The sequence below is a fragment of the Sebastes umbrosus genome, chromosome 24 (assembly GCF_015220745.1).
Source record: "Sebastes umbrosus isolate fSebUmb1 chromosome 24, fSebUmb1.pri, whole genome shotgun sequence".
Classification (NCBI taxonomy): domain Eukaryota; kingdom Metazoa; phylum Chordata; class Actinopteri; order Perciformes; family Sebastidae; genus Sebastes; species Sebastes umbrosus.
In genome coordinates this window covers 9354521-9374132 of record NC_051292.1, presented here as the reverse complement: position 1 = coordinate 9374132, position 19612 = coordinate 9354521, and the positions used below count along the sequence as shown (strand labels likewise).

Genomic DNA, 19612 nt, shown 5'->3' with positions numbered 1-19612 from the left:
TTTTTGATAGATTCCTTCGTCCAGCGCTTTTATATGCATCCTCAGAGGAATAACTTTGTCAGACACAGTTCAACAACAATCACAATTGTTGCTTTGAATTGTGACACAAGGTCCTCATCATTGGATTGCTCGGTTGTCATGGAGATCCATCTGTTGACCTCAAGTTAGGATTGTTAAAGTTGAGAGTTCATGGAAAAAAATATATATTAACTCAGAGCATTCCCTCTTCTGGACAGATTTTAGACTCATCCTGACAATTGAAGAGATCAAAATATACCTCATTACACCTACACCAAATGCAGATTAATAGTTTGATACCTTTCTTTAAACCTATTTTATTTTGGCGAGTCACATTCATGAAATATCGGTGGAAAATACCTGCAATGTTTGGATTTTGGAAAAAAACACTGATCATGGAAAAAAAACCTTTTATTTTCAGATGTACAAGACAAAACAGAATATTTATAAAACATAATACTCACAAACAACTTTTTGTGAGGTAGATATAAAACATCAAATGATTGCAAATTCTTATTCAGAAATTATGTATATGACTGCAAATACTTATATATGACATTAAGTGAGAATAATGGTGGGTATTATTACTGCATGGAGTATTTAGTTTGATGGTACATCTTTATATGATGGTACAGCTTTATATGTACATCAGCCAGACTAAAACAGTTTTTAAAAATGTTCACAATAGCCTTTACTTTTTGTGTATCCTTGACAACAATTCAGATGAGACGAGCAACACACCCTGCTTTACCGTAGTGATGAAAAGTATAAAGACGCGTACACATTTTAAAGTGCCACTTTCAACTTAAATAACAGCAGAGCTCAGAAATCGACTACCAAAAACTTAAAAAATAAAACAAAGCTGAATAAAATCCCTGACAGCTTGTATACCAATCCATTGTCATTCATATAAAATGAGTTATCATTTATGCGCGATGTAGTGTGATTAGTGTGTTTTTTATTCCCTTATTTCTTGCAACTCTCCCTTTTGTATCTTTAAATAATCTAAGTCAGGTCAGAGATTATTAAGAAAACGCTTTTGCTTTTAGTTGACAGCACAAACTAACAAAAATAAACATTAAAAAGATGTCAGGAGTGTTTTCTAAAAATAATAATATCCTCAAAATTAATAAAAAAAATTCAGGGTGTCCCCCGGATGAAGGCATGAGACGACATGCACTTCTTTTCATTATTTAGCTTCGTAAATAAAGGCTTGAAATACATATTATGATGCGCTAATAATTTGATCTTTTTGCCTCATCCCTTCATACAAACCTTGACCATAATTACAACCATAAAAGTCTTTAGGTACATTTGGACAGATTGTTCGTACCTCCTCCGTTTGGTTAAGGCACCTTCCCTTTTCCTCCATGACCTGCGATCGCACATTCAGTTTGACAATACTAAAAAAAAGTTATAAATACATTCAGTGGCCTGAAGAGGTCGACTGCGGCTGCAGTTTCTCAGACGTGATGTCTTTGGCTTCCGTGTCTGACGAGGAGTCCGAGTCCTGGGCCTGCTGCTGTATCATCCACATGTCGGAGTACAAGCCTCCTTTGACGAGCAGTTCCTCGTGTCTTAGGTGGAGAGAGAGGGAGTCACTTGGAGCTCAGTGAAAAATCAGTATGACATTCAGAAACACGGGTCACACTTACCGTCCTCGCTCAGCAATGTGGCCGTCGCTGATAACCAGAATCTGGTCTGCTCCGATTATGGTGGACAACCTTTTATACAGATTCACACAAGTCATTGGATTAAACCATTGAAACAAAGGAAATAGAACTAAAACCCCTTCAGGAAAAAAAAGCATCTCTTACCTGTGAGCCACGACAACGGTTGTACGGTTGGCACAGACTTTAGCCAGTGACGCCTGGATGTTGCGCTCTGTCTGTGTGTCTAGTGCAGATGTGGCCTGCAGAGAGACATTATTGGTTACAATTGGGAAAAAGCAGAAGTAACTTCAAGCATTCAAAGTGGCATGGCTATTCTAAAACCCACTGTCGATCAATAAAGGTCTCACCTCGTCCAGCAGGATGATCTGCGGTGCTTTGAGGATGGTTCTGGCGATAGCCACCCTTTGCTTCTCTCCTCCACTCAGCTTCAGACCTCTTTCACCCACCTGCGAATCATAACCTGCCAGAGAGGAATACAGGTAGGTGCAGTGGATGCGTTACATTTTCTCATTGTCTGTCACTTTGAAAAAAACAGGGTTGTACCGATTAAAATATTTAATATCGTAAACACTGGCTCAACTCATGATGCAGGAGGGTTTTACCTTCAGGGAAAGTCATGATTTTATCATGTATGTCAGCAGCCAAAGCGGCCTCCTCCACCTCCTGGTCACTAGCGGAGATGCGGCCGTAGCGGATGTTATCCCGGATGGTGTCGTTGAAGAGCACAGTGTCCTGGGGAACCACGCCGATATGAGCTCGCAGAGATCTCTGCTTCACCTGAGGAAAGAGGGAATTGTATTATTTGACATGTATTCATGTTAGTGTCCACCTCTGGGATATACACACACTGTGTGTTATGTGCCGTTATGCTCCATTGTGTTTTAATGTAGTAGTTGTGGTGGTTTACTTTAGATATATCCTGCCCATCGATGCTGATGCTGCCTCCCTGAACGTCATAGAAGCGGAAGAGGAGTCGCATGATGGTGCTCTTCCCAGAGCCTGACGGTCCCACCTGGGGAGATTAAAGAGGGAATTACAATTGTACCGTCTTAACAGAACACTTTAACTGCATGAGAGAGTATATCGAATTGAAGTAGTTCCTTACCAGGGCAACCGTCTGTCCTGGAAGTACAGTGAAGGAAACATCTTTGAGGATCTCCTTGCTGTGAAACAGCGAGGAAAAAGGAAGAAGTGAATGTTGTAAAATAAAACTCATCTACACGTTGGCTAACATCTAGATAACAACTTTACAGACAAATCGAATCAAATGTGAACCAACCCATTTGTGTAGCTGAAGTAAACGTTCTCAAACTCCACTTTTCCCAGTTTGTATTGAAGACTCCCTGCATTGACTTCATCTTTCACCTGCACAAGAGAGCAAATACAGAAAATATAGAAAAAGCGGATGCCAATACAGTCAGTGGTGGAATGGAGCTAAACACATTTACTCAAGTACTGTATTGAGTACAATGTTGAGGTGCTTGTACTTTACTTGAGTATTTCATTTTATCTTACTTTATACTTCTACTCAACTGCAATTCGGAGGCAAATATTGCACTTTTTACTCCACTACATTTATTTGACTGCTTTAGTCACTAGTTACTTTGAAAATTCTGATTAATAATAATAAAAAAAAAAAAATAAAATAATAAATTATGATCTATTATTACATATTAAGCTACCCAGTAGTATATAAAGTAATTAAAATGAGCTCCACCTTTACCAGCTGCAACATTAAAATGATGAACACATAAATGCATCATTAATTATAATCCAGTAATATACATTATTCTAAACTGGGCCTTCTGCATCATGAGTTTTGGTACCTTAAAGTATATTTTGATGCTGATACTTTTATACTTTTCCTTGAGTAAGAATTTGAATGCAGGACTTTTACTTGCAATTGAGTATTTTCACACTGTGATATTGCTACTTTTACACACTGTAAGTCAGTACTTGAAAACACAGAACAATCATCGGCCAGTTTCAAAAGTACCTCTTCCTCTTCCTCGAAAAGTTTGAACATGCTTTCCATGTCAATGAAAGAATTCTGGATCATTCTGCAGGAAAGAAAACAGAGCCAACGGTTTACATTAATATGAAGAATTAACCAGAAGAACAGCGAAGCAGATCCTACTGCGCTGTAGTCGGCCATAGTTCTGCCTCTTCTTACCTGTAGTAGGTTCCAAACCAGTTGAGGGGGGTGTACAACTGGATGATGTAGGTACCAAATAGAACAAAATCTCCAACCTAGGATAAGAGGATTATTTTCACAGTTAAAGTGAATGGGAAGCCCACTGGTAGGGACTGGAGAATATAGAAGAAGAAATATTTCAGACTAATAATGACATCATGAAATGTCACTTAAAGGCATGTGATCAGTACCTGAAACTTTCCTTCTGTCACAAAGTAGGCACAGAGCAGGGAGCCGGCCAGCAGGCCTGATCCGATGATGAGGTTCTGTGTTTGGTTGAGGAAGGCCAGGGACGCCTGGGTCTTCCACTCCGACACCTAAAAACAGGAGGAGAAAAAACAACAACAATCAGACGCATGCCTGGTTACGTAGTAATAACGGATACATTTGATAGGCTCTTATAGGATGTTGACTTTGCTCCGTGCAGACCAGTTAGTCTGACTTACCTGATATTTTAAGATGGCATCCTCGAAGCGGCCGACCTCATAGTTCTCTGCGTTGTAGTATTTCACCTGTTGAACGGACAAAAGGAAAAAAATACATGGAACATGAGTTGACATTTAGGAATAACTTGACGTCTTAATGAACCAAAATACACATGGACAAAATAACATGACATGATGTACCGTCTCAAAGTTCAACAAGGAGTCCACCGCCCTGGATTTGGCATTGTTGTCCTGCTGATTCATGTCTCGCCTGTACTTGGTTCTCCATTCGGTGATGATGATGGTCAGAGCTGGTGGACATAGTATCAGGCAATCAGAATGTTTTATCTGAGGATATGATAATGATTTAGGATAGCTGTGGTTTAACATGCGCTACTCACTGAGGTACATGGCCATGCAGACGAAGACGATAAGGCCGAACCAGGCATTGAAGTAAGTGATGAAGTAGATGATGGAAATGACAATATCAGCCATGGTTGGGATGATGCTGAACACTATGTAGCTGTCGGGGAAAAGGGGACAGTTGAGTCACATTTCAAATGAAATAAAAGGATGCAATCTCAGCAAAGGAAAACCATTTTACCTGAGCAGGCTGTTGATGGAGGACGTGCCGCGGTCGATGCTCCTCAGCACATCCCCGGTTTTGCGGCCCAGATGCCAGCGCAGGGAGAGGGCGTGCAAGTGGGCGTACAGTCGCACCTGAACCACGCGGTTGGTGAACTGCTGCACCCGGATCCACAGGAACGAGCGCAGGTTGCTGATAAAACCTGAGGCACCTGGGAAGAGGAAAGTGACGGATTATCACACACCGTCATGGGAAATGTGATCGCAGACAGAAAATCAATGTCACTTGTCTCGGTCTTACCTGCACCGCCGCCCTGCATGAACTTGAGCAGCACATAAATACACACGGTGGTAGACAGAGTGCGCCAGCTGCTGCCATCAGTCAGTTCATTCACTGAGAGAGAGGGACAAAGACATCACGGTAAATGAGAGAAAAGTCACACGGTCACGGTATTTGGCTTGAAGATAAGGTAGAGAAACAACACGATGAATGAAACAAGTGAAATTCAGAAGGGTGACAACAGGGTGTTTTATATTCCTCTCTCTGGCCCTCTGGAGGCGCGAAGCTATCAGGAGACGGAGGTCTCAATTTCATCACATCCTGAGCAGCAGTGCGTGTTAAGCTTGATGAGTCTGTTTGCAAGCAACTACTGTAGGTGGTGTATTCAACATTGTTTTTCGGCGTGTTTTTATGTAGCTCTTGAGGCTGAAATAAACTGAATAAATAACAGCTCGTGGCTCAAGCTTGTTGCACCATTTAACTGGAGAAGCAGCTGTGAAGTAAATGCACATTTGAGTCTACAAGGTTAGATAAAAAGACATGTCCCTCACCAATATTCTTGTAGTAAATGGGCACGAAGACGTTAATGGCCCTCTCGATTCCCAGCAGCGTTAAGCAGAAGAGGACCAGCAGCTGGAGGTAAATGTTGCCCCGGGGCCACATGTAGGGAACAAGCATGCGCACTTTCTTCCTGAAACCCTGCCAGGTAGATTGGTTCTCTTCTGTTCGGCCCAAAAGGCTCTGAGATAGAGAAAGAAATACTTAACATTGCAAAGAGTATAGCAGCGGAATAGAAAATATTGTTGCCAAATAGGAGCGTCACAGCGCTTACCTGTCCGCTGCTCTCTACGTCCCGCTCATCTTCGTTTATCAGCAGCATGTATGGTCTCCGTGGCAACCCGGGAGCTTTGAGGCCAATGAAGAAGAGCAGCCCGGTGCCTGTGTAGCGCATCAGCCACAGGGCGAACTGCACCTGAAAGGGTTCAAGGAAGAATGGAAAAGATCACTCCCTACTTGTTCATAGTTTTTTGTTTTTCTATGTATAACAAATCTTAAAATGTGGCACTTTAGACAGACATAGGTGGGTGATGTATGTATACAGAGTCTGTAACTTAATTCATGGAAGTATGTTTATTGCTAAGTGTCAATAAAAATATAATATAATAAAAAAAAGCACACAATATAGATACCACATCACAGTTAGTCAGCATGAGATAGTAGAGAGATGTCAATTTAATGCACATAATGCAGCTGTGTATGAGAATATGACTAAACTGATGACTGTATCAGATGTGTCACTAATACAACTACCAAGCCTCTGAGTAAGTTACATCAATAATAATAACCCAAATTGAGTAAAACATAGTTTGAGGAGTCATACTGCATATTACAAAACAACATGTAGAGTAAAGGACAGATAAAATAATACAAACGTCAAGTCATGCTTACAATTATATAACCAGAAAGTGCAACTGACTCAGCGTGGTAGGGGCAAGATTTTGTCTTACATTTTGATTGGTTAACGGTGTAGCTTCTGGAATCTGAAAGTCACACTGAGCCATGACTCAGCAAAAAAAAAAAAAAGGCTCTAGTCTCGCGGCTTTCACTATCATTGGTGATATGCATGTTTCGCATGCCAGCTTGTATCTTTGCTGCCTGGGTTGGTATTTTGTTACACTTGCAACAAAACCGGATGCACAGCTTTTGACCAAAGTGACGCACCTATCTTTACCTTTGGCCCATTAGACTGTTAAAGCACACATTGTCAACACTATAAAACATTAACAGAAAATATAGTACGCAGAATAAGGGCATACGCTATCAGTGCATTATTGGATTAAGATTAGAGAAATAAACTTGTACCTGATTAGATAGGAATGGAGATAAACTGCATAAAACACACTGCATGCTGGTACAGAGGACAGCAGTGAAGTAATGCATATGATCTGAATGCAGTGGACAGTATTTTGATCAAATCCAGTTTGAAAAAAAGTCTCTTTTTGGGGTTTTACTTTCAAAATGATGGTGAAAAAAAAGTATTTTATGTGACATTTGGATGTTTCCTCACCTGTTCTTGATTGTCCTCCAAACCCCACCACCAGTGAGGGCTGTACCAGGAGACGAAGGCCAAGTTCTCAGCTGAGAACGCCACGGCCCAGAACAGCAGCAGGGCCGCGCTGTGGCCCCTTGTCCGGTCCATCAACAGTGCCCTGCGTCTCTCCACCCTGAGCAGAGCTATAGACCAAGCCCAGCCCAGCGCAGAGAAGCAGCCGTATAACACCACATAGCCTGGGAGCTCTCCTCCGCTGGCAGCCCGCCACACCATCCCACCCAGGAACTGAATCAGGAGAAGGACGGACATGGCCAGCTGGAAACCGTAGAGGCGCGAGCGTGGGATGAACTTGGGTTCCATCTCCGTGCCATATTTCTGGTAGAATATGCAGTGGATGGTGCCGAGGAAGAAGGCGATGGTGAGCAGGATGGTGGGGACCAGTGTGAAGTAGAAGCACGGGGAGATGCCTTGATCCACCCAGGTGTGGGAGATGGAGGCATTGGCTTCACAGTAGCTCTGCATGAACAGCATGGCTACAGCTGGGGAGACATACAGTACAATCAGGATCTGAAATCAACCTTTTTCCTCAGCTGCCACTGTGGCAGGTCACTGAACATGTCTACCCTGTTTACCCTGTTATTTGGCAGGTGATCATTTCATTCCCTGAGTACAACCAAAAGCACAAGATTAAATGTATTACATGTCCAGTTGTTAGGTAGAATAACCTCTAAACAAAGGAGTGCCTAGTCTCCACACTAGGCTGCTTAGCTCTGCTATATTAGGCTGTGAACTTCAGTGACATCTTTATTAGCTGAGTCATGGTTCACTGCAGCACCTGCTTTAGCTGCTGCTTATAAATGACCACCAACACATAACAGAAACACTGTTAGTACACCAACAACAACAACATCATTCACATTGAGAAGCTAGCTCACTTTAAAGAGGAGAATAAGCAGGGATTTAACACAGTTAGCATGCATTTCAGAGGCTCTACACATCAAGCTACCTCCTATATGTATATATACATTACCTTATATGGCAGGCAGGTTGCTTGGCAACTTCACACAGGTTCCTCTGAGATGCTCCTCGTGTCAGTTACGTTGGTTGCTCCTCCAGGTAACTTAGCAAGTTCCCTAGCAACTACTCCACTAGCAGGTTCCCTAGCAACTAGTAAATATATAAACACAGCTTTTACACAGACCACAGGCTATATAAGGAGAGCAGAAGTGATACCTGGACGGTTGTCTGTCATCGCTACCTTCACCATCAAGTGTGTACCTGCATGCTCGTGCTGTTACAGGATGTTGTCCTTGTTGCGTTGCATGTTAAACAACACCGAGCCATGACTCGGCAGTTGACGCCTTTTACGCAACAGGGTTCTGACTCACTGGGTTCGATTGCATGGCCTGACGCTCACCTTCAGCGCCCTCTAGAGGATGGAGAGAGGACCTGGAGACAGGACCTGGAGACAGGACCTGGAGACAGGACCTGGAGAGAGGACCTGGAGACAGGACCTGGAGACAGGACCTGGAGACAGGACCTGGAGACAGGACCTGGAGACAGGAGTTATGTTTTTTTTTGTGATCATTTTTTTTATTGGTATTTAAGCATAATTATATAGGGAGGGGTTACAAATTGATAGATCACCAATAGAGTAAAAGAATTTAATCACAAATGTCCATGTACTAATCAATACAAAATTGGCAAGCAGCTACAGAAAAAGAAAAGAGAAGAAAAAACAAAAACAAAAAACAAACAACAAAAAGCCATTTAAATAAAAACTTCTGAAAAATACGAGAATAAAGTCATAACTTTACGAGAAAAAAAGTAATATTATGAGAATAAAGTCATAACTTTATGAGAAAAAAAGTAATATTATGAGAATAAAGTCATAACTTTACGAGAAAAAAGTAATATTATGAGAATAAAGTCATAACTTTACGAGAAAAAAAGTAATATTATGAGAATAAAGTCATAACTTTATGAGATAAAAAGTAATATGAGAATAAAGTCATAACTTTACGAGAAAAAAAGTAATATTATGAGAATAAAGTCATAACTTTATGAGATAAAAAGTAATATGAGAATAAAGTCATAACTTTACGAGAAAAAAAAGTAATATTATGAGAATAAAGTCATAACTTTATGAGATAAAAAGTAATATAAGAATAAAGTCATAACTTTATGAGATAAAAAGTAATATTATGAGAATAAAGTCATAACTTTATGAGATAAAAAGTAATATTATGAGAATAAAGTCATAACTTTACGAGAAAAAAGTAATATTATGAGAATAAAGTCATAACTTTACCAAAAAAAAGGTAATATTATGAGAATAAAGTCATAACTTTATGAGATAAAAAGTAATATTATGAGAATAAAGTCATAACTTTACGAGAAAAAAGTAATATTATGAGAATAAAGTCATAACTTTACGAGAAAAAAGTAATATTATGAGAATAAAGTCATAACTTTACGAGATAAAAAGTAATATTATGAGAATAAAGTCATAACTTTATGAGATAAAAAGTAATATTATGAGAATAAAGTCATAACTTTACGTGGAAAAAAAGTAATACTATGAGAATAAAGTCAATTGAAGTAAATTCATATCAAAACATACGTTTACAAACTCTCACACACTCTAATAGGCTTCTCTATCAAAAAGTAAGCATAAGCCAAGTATACTTAAACTATTTTCTGTATACTTGTCAATAGAAACCAAGTATACATAAGTAAATCAAATATACTATAGCGCACTTGAATAGACTTCTTTTTGGTAAGGGTATTCCCTTTGAAATTAGTGTAAAGTGGCATAAAACGCAAATACTCAAGTAAAGTACCTCAAAGTTGAAATGCAGTTCATTAGCAGTTCAATGATGAAGAGCATGGCTAAACCCATATGATCTAGTTTAACTTTATAGTGGTAATATTATCAAGCCAATTTCTGTCACTTCCAACAGTGTGCCACCTTTTTACAGTTAAATTACACTGGTATATGCCTACACAACTCTAATTTCATACAATTTAGAGATGCTATATCTTATACAATGGATTGTATGATCAAATGGGGGAAAACGAGAGCTGGTAATGTTACAAAATGATCAGTAGATGGCACTAAATACTAAGGTATAATCAGAGGAAACCACTGTATTCAACAGTCATACTACTCCTGGAGATGGAACATAATAATGTAATATTATATAGTGTATAATATATGATATTAATTGCTAACGCCGTATCATTTTTACTGTTGTATTGCAAGTGAATGAGTGATTAATGATCATAGAAACAAGTGTGCCACTGAAAAGAGTAATTTTCAAATCAAAGGAACGTATAAAGAACGTCGTCTTTCAGTGATGAGAGGGTTGAAGCTAAGAGCGTTCCCATCAAACTGTAACTGTAAATTCAGGGTTTAGTACAAAGAAGGGAAGTGACTCAAAAGCCATCTGTCGCGTCGGTCCTTCCTGTGAGGATGAATAAAAGACGGAAAAAAAAGTGTGTGTATATATATACCTGCATGTGAAAGAATATGGGAAGCGTATCCTGGTGGAGTGAAACAGAAAAGAGCTTACACTCACACACATAGGCCGGGATGGGAAAAGGGGTAAATCTTATCATTTAGAGCCTTTCACAATGGGCATAAAGAGCTGCTAATCTGCTTCATCTCCCCGGCTCTTTTGTGCGAGTGGAAATGGACCTTCTGTCCATCGGGCTGCTTGTCACCCCGCTCTTTTGTCTCCCAGTGGATGTGATGGCCTGCCCATCACAACCCTCATCTCTCTCCCCTTTTGTGGGCGTCTCCACCTCCGCATACAGACTCAGCTGGAGACCCTATAAGTCCTTTAGGTGTGTCTTTTCTTGTATTCAATCGCACCTTTTCTCTCATTCTCATTTATGCCTCTTTGTCCGCTTGAAGCCGCCTGACACATATGGATGGTAACAGGCGGGGATAAGACGGATGTGTATGCCAATCTAATCCCTTGATTTAGTGAGGAAAGGATACTGGCGGTGTTAGGAATGCTACGTCCAATCTCATTAGTACTAAGGGCGATCAATAAAGCTTTCGGTTCTGCTGAATGTAGTGTTCGCTGAAGGATTAGGTTTTGGTGAATACAGCTCTTACCACTAGCTCACTGGCAGATGACCTTTGCTACCTTTAATACTCACAAATCAGCCGTGATCTATTGTGTGGTAGATCGACTACCACACAATCTTTAGATATTTGAAAGTATGATGCTACATCACAGTCAGGCATGTGTCGAACATCTGTATTCATGCAACAGCTTCACCCTCACTACTACTGAATGTCTGTTTTCCAAGCTTATCTGCCAGAACCAACCCACAGTTAAAAATCACATACTGAATTTCCTGTCTGCGCCAAGTTCTTGGTTCAGACATCTGGTCTAGACTCTTCCTCTGACCTGTATGCTGACGGCTGTCTGCAGGGGGAATTCTCCATTCATGAAGTTTTCAACCGGTTTCATCATTGTGACAGCTGATTAGACTGTTGTCAGGCTATTAAATAGGCTTTATCAGTTGCTATAAGCCCCATAGACGTGGATCAATAGGGGCCAACTACACCCAGTAGGTTTTATCATCTATTCACATGGTAGATCACCAAAAGAAGGTATAAAAGAACATGACGGTGATCTCTAGTGAACGTAGTAATCATGACAGGAGCAGAAGCAGAAGTCAGGCGCTGTAGTATAGACAGCCTAAAACTCCAAAGGTAAAGGACAGGGCTGATGGATGGGACACAAAACACAGGGTTTTCACCCAGGAGACTGGAATTCGCATTTTAACCCAAATCACAATGTTTTTCCCTAAACTTAACTTAGTGGTTTTTTTTGCCTAAACTTAAAGAAGTTGTAGTTTTATTGCTTAAATCTAAAGAAGTTGTAGTTTTGTTGCCTAAACCTAAATAAGTTGTAGTTTTATTGCTTAAATCTAAAGAAGTTGTAGTTTTGTTGCCTAAACCTAAAGAAATTGTAGTTTTATAGCTTAAATCTAAAGAAGTTGTAGTTTTGTTGCCTAAACCTAAAGAAATTGTAGTTTTATAGCTTAAATCTAAAGAAGTTGTAGTTTTGTTGCCTAAACCTAAATAAGCCATTTTGTCTGTTTTCAAAATGTGACGTTACATTCGGTTTAACAACATGTTAGAACGTGTTGCTTTTAAGTTTCACTTTTACAATGTAGTAGGTGTAGTAGGCCCCTATTGAACCTCATCGACGGTGCTTATAGCGACTGATAACGCCTATTTAATGGCCTGATAACAGTCAAATCGGGTGATTGTGAGGTACGTGAGTGAATGGACCACCGTCAGTCGTCGTGCTGAGTTGAGGCACACTCGACAGATTTTCTAAGAATGGGATGCTCCTATTTTTTGATACTTTACAAACCAAAGCCTTTAAACGGGTGACCAGCTTCTCAGCACATGAGGGTCGATGACCTCCAGCTTAAAAGAGCTTTTTACACTTGGCCTACTGAGCCTGACATTGTATCTCTGAGTTTGAGCTCGAACTGTCCGACCCCGGCAGCCCACTGAGAGTAGTTCAGCCACCTTCTCCTGCTGAGCAGCACATACAGGGGGATAAGATCTCCTGTCAGACTGCTCTTGATAAACACAAAAGGGGCTACCTCCACTGCTGCCGAACTGCGCCCCTCGCCACAGTGGTCCTCTACGTACAGGGGCTCGGACGCCAGACGATGAGAGAGGTAGAAGTGGTGTGAAGAAAGACAGAGAGGAGAGAAGTGTGTGTGTGTATGTACAAGATAACGCAGGCTAGAGGAACCAGATTGACGCCCCAGTGCGTCAGTGTGTGGGCGAATCTGTCACAGATACAGAGGCAGATAGGCTGAGGCAGAGAGGTATTGTTAGAGAAAACGCAGAGCCCCAAACTAACCTATCTACACACTTCAGGCACAATGGACTGGAAAACTAGCAGCACCTCTCTCCTGTACACCACACACACACATGGAAACACCTTGCACAGTATGTGGATTTGCCCTTTTGAGCTGCAACCTCTAGTTACTTTAAGCATTTTCATGGCAAACCTCTCCAAAATCATCTTTCAAATATTGCGCTTTGACCACTAGGGGCAGCCTCACATCATAGCAGCACAACACGTGGCTCCGTGAGAGGAGGGATATGCTGATAAGCAGAATAAAAGTGGGTATTTTATGCCCTCAGACGTGTGCTACTGCACAATACTTTACCGTACAATGACACTTTTAATATAAAAGTATTATTATTATTAAAGCCACTGAAGAATAAGCACTAATCTACAGACATTGAGCCATTTGAGGTTAAACAGTCTCCTGTTGCCCGCCTTCCTACAGTCACAGATTTGTGGATGTGGAGGTTGACACCACCACCACCAGTGATGGAGTCTTTGATGAGGCAATCCAGCTCCTCACGCCCTCCAATGGCCTGCTGCAAATGTCGTGAGGTTGATGCGTTTGACCTTCAGGTACTTTGATGCAACTCCTGCCAAATCCTCAACCCCTACAGCGGGCTGCAGTGGCTTTAACACGACCACTAAACTGCATCCTCATCCTCCTCAGTGAGTGGGATATGGGTAAATAAAAATGCTTGTTGGGTAAATATATATATTGCAAATTAATCACACATTTTTTATGTGTGCAAAATGTACCTTAAAGGGAGATTTCTCAAGTATTTAATACTCTTATCAACATGGGAGAGGGCAAATATGCTGCTTTATGCAAATGTATGTATATATTTATTATTGGAAATCAATTAAGAACACAAAACAATGACAGATATTGTCCAGAAACCCTCACAGGTACTGCATTTAGCATAAAACAATATGCTCAAATCATAACATGGCAAACTGCAGCCCAACAGGCAACAACAGCTGTCAGTGTGTCAGTGGGCTGACTTGACTATGACTTGCCCCCAATCTGCATGTGATTATCATAAAGTGGGCATGTCTGTAAAGGGGAGACTCGTGGGTACCCATAGAACCCATTTACATTCACGTATCTTGATGTCAGAGGTCAAGAGACCCCTTTGAAAATAGCCATGCCAGTTTTTTCCTCGCCAAAGTTTAGCGCAAGTTTGGAGCGTTATTTAGCCTCCTTCCTAGTATGACATTCCTTAAGTTTTGTAGTTTCATATGATGCCAGTATCTTCACTCTAGCTTTAAAACGGAGCCCGCTACAACCTAAAAATCACAAGTTGTGTTAATGCGTTAAAGAAATTAGTGCCGTTAAAATGAATTTGTGTTAACATGTTAACTTTGACAGCCCTGATGTAATAATAGAGTTTCAGGTGGAATAAATAATTATAAGGGATGCAACAACATCATCTTCCCAGCTAGAATTAGACAGGAATTGTTCTGGCTTTGCTCCTCAACATGCATATTAATATCTAATTTTAAATTTTGCATATACTAATCTGTAAAAACATCACTTTAGCAGGCTGAATGCAGTTCTTAAACAACGAGCTTAGATGAACTATTCGGTTTAGAACATTAAGTTGCATTTTACTGTATTTTTGAACTTTGAATAAAAACACAAAACCAAAGAATTCCATCAGCTCTCTCATGAAGTTTACTGAAAACCTCAAAGGAGATATTGGAGATTGGAAAACGTTACTGAAGTAAGGCTTTATGGATCTTTCATTCAAAGATTGCCAAAACAACTTTATTGATATCTAATAAGCATCATGGGTATTTCATATAAACACATGTTGTGTTAACATTGCAGTTTTGAATGGTAGGCTTAAAACTGTGTTACTTTTCTGTGATATTATACAGACTGTTAAACCAAATCCACCATGGATCTTTGGTCTGGCCGATGCCTGAAAATGGATCACGCCAGTAAAATGCACTGTAGTGCAGCAGCTCCTTGTGATGAAACTAACAGGTGAGTCTTGCATTACACTTCAAATAAGATCTAGAACTGGATGGTTATATACTAACAGCTTTTAATAAGGTGCAGCAACCAATGTTTCAACCTGAAAATATCAAAGAAACTATCATTATAACTTATAAAAATTAAAATATATTGACTAGTCTGTCTAATAAAGCATCCTTTGTTATCTGTTTGCATTGTATGATGCCAAAATCAACTGCTGACCCTGTTTTGTGCAGCTTTCAAGAGGCAGCCACTAAACCACCTCCTGCAATGAAATACTCCCCCTGCGTATACTTATTTGCTGAGAAGGTTCCACGGCCTCCGAGTCCTCCACCTGCTGACGCTGTGTTTCACATGGGAGACGCTCTGGAGAATATTTTGAAAACCACTGGGTTTCGTTCTCTGGATGACGATCCAAAGCGTCGCAACCTGTTGCCTCCTGAGGTTCCACTGCCTCAGATTCCTCTTCTTCCTCCTGCTGAGGATGTGTTTCACATGGGAGATGCTCATGAGAAGAAAAACTCTGGGTTTCCTTCTTCGGATGATGAAGCGGCCTGTCTGATGTCCCGGCTTCTAATGGCTTGTGATGTTCCACTGCCTCCGAGTCCTCCACCTGCTGACGCTGCACGTCATGTGAGACACTTTCACCAGACGAAGTACCCAGATTTTTCTGACACATGGTTTCCTTCTCTGGATGATGAAGTGCCTAATTTGATGCCCCTCAGCTGGCTAGCTGAGATTCCACTGCCTCCAAGTCCTCTTCCTCATGCTGACGATGTGTTGGACGTTGATGAGAAGAAGTACCCGGATTCGAAAAACACTGGGATTCCTCCTCTGGATGACGATCCAAAGCGTCCAAACCTGTTGCCTCACCAGGTTCCACTATCTCCAAGTCCTCCTCCTGCTGACGATGTGTTCGACACTGATTTGAAGAAGTACCCTGATTTAAAAAACACTGGATTTCCGCCTCTGGATGGCGACACTGATCCAAAGCATCCCAACCTGTTGCCTCATGAAATTCCACTGCCTCCAAGCCCTCCTCCTCCCGAGAATGTGTTGGACATAGAAGACACTCATGTGAAGAACCTATCTGACATTGGGTTTCCTTCTCTGGATGATGAGATGGCCTGTTTGATGTCCAAGTTTCCTCCTCTGGATGATGATCCAAAGTGTCCCAACCTGTCGCCTCATGAGATTCCACTGCCTCCAAGTCCTCCTCTTCCTCCTGCTGATGATGTGTCGGACACTAATGAGAAGAAGTACCCAGATTTGAAAAACATTGTGTTTCCTTGTCTGGATGACGATCCAAAGCGTCCCAACCTGTCGCTTCAAGAGGTTCCACTGCCGCCAAGTTGTCCATATGGTGATGCTGTGCTTCACATGAGTTATAAGAAGAAGTACCCAGATTTGAAAAACATCAGGTTTCCTTCTCTTGATGATGAAGAGCCTGATTTGATGCCCCTACGTCACCCTCTGCCTCCAAGCTATCCACGCCTTGCAGAGCAGAAATACCTCGATTTATCTATTGTCGCTTTTCCTTGTCTGGATGATGACATATGATTTGTAAATGAAAAGTAACCAAATACATTTTTTGTGTCATATTTAATCAGTTATGTTAATGGTGTAAGGTAAATTAAGTTAGTAGCACCAGTAGCACATGAGAAAAACAGTTTAAATTCTGCATCATTCAAGCCTAATATATGGAACAAACCTGGGTCAGAAGGTAGAATCACGAGGACACGGTGCTCCTGCAGTGTGCCGGCTGAGAGGGAGATGGAGGAGGAGCACTTTATTGCTTTGCCAGGTGCCACTGATTGGATCGTGGCTTCTTGAAACAAGGAAACGAGAGCAGACAGACACACTATACGGGACATAACACAACATATTTTGCTGAAACACACGTGCATGAAATGCATAAAAGCATGGTAACGTTGCAAAATATGCAGCATGTGCAAAAATAACTGAGCATAAAAACAGTGAATGCAAATATGTATGATGTATGACATAGCAACAAGAAATATGTAAATAATCCAAAGCACTCTGGCACATTTCTCTATCCTGGATTGCCCTTTTATCTAGTCCAGGATTTAACGCTGGTCGGGTTTCACATCATCAACACTTACAGTATTCCCAACATGCCATGAGGCACAAATGCACACTTTACTGTGATTTAACAACTTTGAATAATGGAGTATGAAGTGAGAAGTATTAAATGAACTGGAAGTGCTTCTATGATCCCCCCCACCCCAAGACAGATTAGGAAGGAGGAGGAGGAGGGGGCACCTTCCTGCATGAGTGGCTCGGCAGCCGGGCCGTCTTGCCGGGGACGCTGTCACGGAGCAGAGTGTCAATTTTAAAAGAGCATCTCTTTCCTCTGGGCTGGAGGGTGACGGATAATGCTTTTGTGCATTACCGAGAGCGGAAGGCCATCCATCACGGCTGTGCGTGTGTGTGTACAGTATGTGCTGATTGTATGCAGGTAGCGTTGCTCTCCTCAAGGCTTTAGTAGTGTGTTTATGGGAGGGGAGGTGGAGGAGGAGGAGGAGGCCTTCTGGGTAGATGCAAGGCAGGCAGAGCATCTGGAGACAAGGACTCACTGGTGTCAAGCGGAGGCGGGTTATTTATTTGGCTGGGGGTCGTGGGAATACTGGGAGCATCTTCTTGCTGATGAAGAACCGATGCTCTCGGACACGTCGCAGTGCCAGTGGTTGTTTTGTGTCAAAGGCTATACCTTTACAGCACCAGACGTTGTCAGCAGGCCGATTGGTGGGAAGGAAGGAGACACAGTAATGCAGAAAAATATCATATTCATGAGTTACGGGAGCTGTTTTTGAGTGGCAACATTTTCACACAGTGTCACACTCAGCGGGGGACACGCCTGTGCAGCAGGGAGGCTCACATTCTCTCTGAAAAATCACATTTTGGACACAAATGGCTGGAAAATACAGGTGAACAGCAGTGCAGAAATTTATATGCGCATAATTTTGCAAAACCCTTTTGTGTTTTTCACTTCTATATAAATCTGGGAGGCACTCAATACAGAAGCGCCCGAGTACAGAAGGACTTTTTTGGCAAGGTGCCGAGAGAGAGTTGACCCGCCATGCTCTAACGTACAATATCCCATGCTAATGCTGCTCCTGTTTCCATAACAACTTTAAGGTGAACCAAAAAAAACGCACGGGGTGGGAGGACACATGGGGACTAAACCTGAGCGTGCACATCATAAAACAAGCAGGCCCACGCATGCAAGAAAAACACATCCGTCCATGTAGTCTTGTTTTCCCTCCCTGTGTGTGTTCAGAGGAGAGGCCAGGTGTGCACGCTCCCCTGGTTCCATCCTCTGAGGGGTTATTACTGTTACAAATAATCCCACGATGACGCCGAGTCCAAACAGTTTCAAAAACGGGATATTGATTTGATATTTTCAGCCGTATTTGTCAGTGGATTGTTGTTCTTTTCTAGTGTATATATATGGAAACTGCAGCATCTTTGTGTGTGGCCTTGGTCACGGGAGGAAGGCCTTTTGTGCAGCTTGCTTATTCTACTACGATGTGTTTACTCGACTCCCCGCTTGTGTGCCCCAGTGGCCTGGTGCTGTTATGTCTCCAAGGGCCTCGAACTGTAGCTTGAGAGGGACTGATAAGCAAATTGAGCCGGCCCCTTTCCTCCCTGCTCTGTTTGCTTATATGCAGAACGATTGTTTCGTTTGTGTGTGTTTTCTCCGTTTTACTGCCTTCTCTCTCTCTGAATCACTTTTATGAATATTTCCTCGCCAAAAGCTCGGCGGCTTCGAGCTTCATGCGACTGTGAGATTCACCTCTGCGATGTAATTGTTCGGGTTGAAAAGCAACACAAGAAGTGGAAGGGAAAAATGAAAGGAGTGCGCCGAGATAAATCTCCAAAACACTTACTGCAAATGCCCCATGAATCTCGTCCTTCAGCGAGTGTCTGTTATGAAGAAGGGTGTTTGTATGTGTGTGTGTGGTGAGATAGAGAAAAAAAGAGAGAGGGATTGCTAAGTTGGCGGTTTGAATGATGTTTAACTGGAGCTCAGCACAGTTGAATGAGGCTGTAAATCCACTTTCTCCTGGGTGCAGTTACTCAGAGCGCCATGGTACAGAACTATCACAGCGAGAAGGATGTCACCACATTACTGTCGCACACACACACACACACACACGCTATTTCTGCCTCCTACAAGGCATAAAATATAACCCCGTACCATCAACAGCAACCCACTCAGAGGATTGAGGATATACACAGAGCACAGAGCTCCATCCCACATTAACCAAACACAGAGATCTCTCCTCTTGAGGCTTCGCATCCACACAGGCCTCATAATCTGCCTCTGCCACAACACTTCTCCACGCGGCGTATACACTGCTTATGATCAAATCATGAAAACAGAGTAGAAAGGGAAACAACAAAACAAGGCAGACAGCTACAATTGTCACGCCACAATGGAAATCAGCGTTGTGTATAAAGAAATGTGTCTACTATTTA

The 19612-nt window shown here is 41.7% G+C and overlaps 2 protein-coding genes across 5 annotated transcripts; one reads left to right on the top strand and one right to left on the bottom strand.

The window, feature by feature from the left end:
* Positions 1 to 411: 411 nt before the first annotated feature.
* abcb6a (ATP-binding cassette, sub-family B (MDR/TAP), member 6a) lies at positions 412 to 8634 on the bottom strand. 4 transcript variants are annotated; one of them, XM_037762412.1, is made up of 21 exons: positions 8507 to 8634; positions 8259 to 8395; positions 7244 to 7767; positions 6008 to 6148; positions 5727 to 5916; positions 5197 to 5289; positions 4915 to 5107; positions 4712 to 4833; positions 4512 to 4621; positions 4332 to 4397; positions 4077 to 4202; positions 3865 to 3941; positions 3688 to 3751; positions 2971 to 3056; positions 2797 to 2854; positions 2599 to 2703; positions 2294 to 2468; positions 2039 to 2151; positions 1836 to 1930; positions 1674 to 1742; positions 1445 to 1595 (listed from the first exon to the last, which is right to left on the bottom strand). In XM_037762412.1, the coding sequence occupies exons 3-21, from the start codon at positions 7757 to 7759 to the stop codon at positions 1445 to 1447; spliced, it is 2550 nt and encodes an 849-aa protein (XP_037618340.1). In that variant the 5' UTR covers positions 7760 to 7767; positions 8259 to 8395; positions 8507 to 8634. The 4 variants fall into 4 exon arrangements, with proteins under 4 accessions (XP_037618336.1, XP_037618340.1, XP_037618339.1 ...); XM_037762411.1 differs by having other exon boundaries at positions 8487 to 8596; XM_037762408.1 differs by lacking the exon at positions 8259 to 8395 and having other exon boundaries at positions 412 to 1595; positions 8462 to 8620.
* Positions 8635 to 14752: 6118 nt separating this feature from the next.
* LOC119483419 (nuclear pore complex-interacting protein family member B11-like) lies at positions 14753 to 16710 on the top strand. The gene is made up of 3 exons (XM_037761510.1): positions 14753 to 14852; positions 15010 to 15118; positions 15346 to 16710. The coding sequence occupies exons 2-3, from the start codon at positions 15030 to 15032 to the stop codon at positions 16667 to 16669; spliced, it is 1413 nt and encodes a 470-aa protein (XP_037617438.1). The 5' UTR covers positions 14753 to 14852; positions 15010 to 15029; the 3' UTR covers positions 16670 to 16710.
* The last annotated feature ends 2902 nt before the right edge of the window (positions 16711 to 19612 follow it).